The sequence below is a fragment of the Rattus rattus genome, chromosome 12 (assembly GCF_011064425.1).
Source record: "Rattus rattus isolate New Zealand chromosome 12, Rrattus_CSIRO_v1, whole genome shotgun sequence".
Lineage (NCBI taxonomy): Eukaryota > Metazoa > Chordata > Mammalia > Rodentia > Muridae > Rattus > Rattus rattus.
In genome coordinates this window covers 72,643,395-72,645,868 of record NC_046165.1, presented here as the reverse complement: position 1 = coordinate 72,645,868, position 2,474 = coordinate 72,643,395, and the positions used below count along the sequence as shown (strand labels likewise).

General features: G+C 34.5%; 1 protein-coding gene across 1 annotated transcript; it reads left to right on the top strand.

Moving 5' to 3' along the window:
• Positions 1-1,273: 1,273 nt before the first annotated feature.
• LOC116913697 (olfactory receptor 11H7-like) lies at positions 1,274-2,215 on the top strand. Its single transcript, XM_032917993.1, has one exon. The coding sequence runs from the start codon at positions 1,274-1,276 to the stop codon at positions 2,213-2,215; it is 942 nt and encodes a 313-aa protein (XP_032773884.1).
• Positions 2,216-2,474: the final 259 nt, after the last annotated feature.

The following is a 2,474-nucleotide window of genomic DNA, read 5'->3' as shown; positions in this document are numbered from 1 at the left end:
TCTTTTTATGGTATAAGTTAATGAAATCCACGACATCATTTATGCTACATAAGTACTACCTACATCCCAGCTTGATTTTTAAAATTATTTTTCCTTGGAAAAATGTAATAAAAGAGGAAAGAAATGAAGAAGATTCAGAGGAAAGAGGAATTGAGGAGGGGAAGTGAGAGCCATAGGAGTGTATTATGTTCATAAGACTATGTCATAGTAAAATGTCTTATTATATACATTTAACATATCCTTATAAAGAAGACAAATTTATCTGTGATTACTATGTTCTGCAAAGAGGGGGCAAATTTTGGAATGTAAGTAAATTAAATTTAGAAACAACTATTTTTATTTTTATGCCTTGTTTTTTGAATATCGGATATAACTTAAGTAAATGAAGATAGGCTGAGAATAATAAATTTTCAGGAAAATTCTGGAACTAATAAAAGTGCTTTATGGAGGAAAATCTCATAAATACTCACATATATTATGTCCATTTTAATATAACAATATTAAATGAATAAAAAATGATAAATTAAAAAATATTTTAAAATGATAAATTGACATATGAAATTAAACTGAATAAAAATAGAGGCATTTATTGCTAAAAACAAAGAAATATTTATAAAATTATAAATCAACAATCCTTATACAATATCTTAAAATATGAAAAAGCAAGCTGCATAAAATTATTTATTATTATTTACTTTCCTCTCCTGTCATTATTCAACATAATCAAAAATAAATTCTCTTAATAATAACTGTTCCAAAAACAATCTAAATTAATGTCAAATTATAAACCATTGAAATTTATACAAAGTATATTGAAAATAATAGCATGCATGTCCTCAGATTAAAAATGATGGCACTTTGGTTGTGTCTGAAAAAGTTTCACTGAAAACCAAGCCGGGTGGGGGGGGGATCATTTGTGCCATTATTTCAATATTTTTATTTTTTTTTTTTTGCACCTGTTTTGCTGGTGCAGAAACCAAACCCTGGGCCTTATGCTATAATGTGGTATATCACTAAAATGACAAAAATCAAATTTAATTGATTCTCTACTGCCACTGAAAATTCACAAAACTTAGTATTTATTTTGTAGAAACAGATTAACTTTGGAGCGAAAGGGACATACTCAGAAATAGGATAAAACTTATTCAATGTTCTAAAATATCCAATGCATTTGCCTGCATGAGTCAATCTCTTTGTCCAAAGAAAAGCTTTAAGATATTTCACCAACAAAGTATATCATTATTATCTACCTTCTTCCCACAGTCTGGTGGTCATGAATAAGTCAGAGGCATCCACAGTGACGTATTTTGTCTTATTGGGCTTCCCTGGTCCCTGGAAGATTCAAATCACACTTTTCTCACTGATTCTGCTGGTCTACATGATAACTGTGACTGGGAATATGGCCATCATTTGTGCGGTGAGGTGGAACCAACAACTCCACACCCCTATGTACATGTTCCTGGCCAACTTCTCCTTCCTAGAAATCTGGTATGTGACCTGCACAGTCCCCAACATGCTGGTCAACTTTCTATCCAAAACTAAGACTATGTCCTTCTCTGGATGCTTTACTCAGTTCTACTTCTTCTTCTCCCTGGGTACAACTGAATGTTTCTTCCTCTGTGCCATGGCTTATGATAGGTACCTAGCCATCTGCCACCCACTGCACTATCCTTCCATCATGACTGGGCAATTCTGTAGTATTCTGGTGTCCTTCTGTTGGATCATTGGTTTCTCTCTATATTTGATTCCCATTTTCTTCATTTCTCGATTGTCTTTCTGTGGCCCCAATATCATTGATCATTTTCTCTGTGATGTGGACCCACTAATGGCGCTCTCCTGTACCCCTACACCCATCGTAAAATATGTATTCTATTCAGTAAGTACTCTTTTCATTACTCTCACTGGTTTGTACATCCTTGCATCCTATATCCTGGTGCTCAGAGCTGTTCTCCAGGTTCCTTCTTCAGATGGACGACAAAAGGCCTTCTCAACCTGTGGGTCCCACCTGCTGGTGGTGTCTCTGTTTTATGGAACCATAATGGTGATGTATGTGAGTCCCACATCTGGCAACTCAGTTGACATGCATAAAACTATCACACTGATATACTCTGTGGTGACACCAGCTTTAAATCCCTTCATCTATAGCCTGCGTAACAAGGATATGAAATATGCTCTCCATAATGTCTTCTTCGAGAAGAGGATTATGAAAAACTAATAAACAGAGTTTTTGAAATACAACTATAGGACACTCAATACTTACAAGGGCATCTTCATGGATGTGACATATACTCACCCAAATATATATATATATATATGGGTTGGGGATTTGGCTCAGTGGTAGAGTACTTGCCTAGCAAGCGCAAGGCCCTGGGTTTGGTCCCCAGCTCCAAAAAAAAATAAAAAAAGAAGAATAAATAAATATAAAAATTAATCTCATTTTCCTGTTGTTGTTGTTGTTGTTGTTGTTGTTGTTG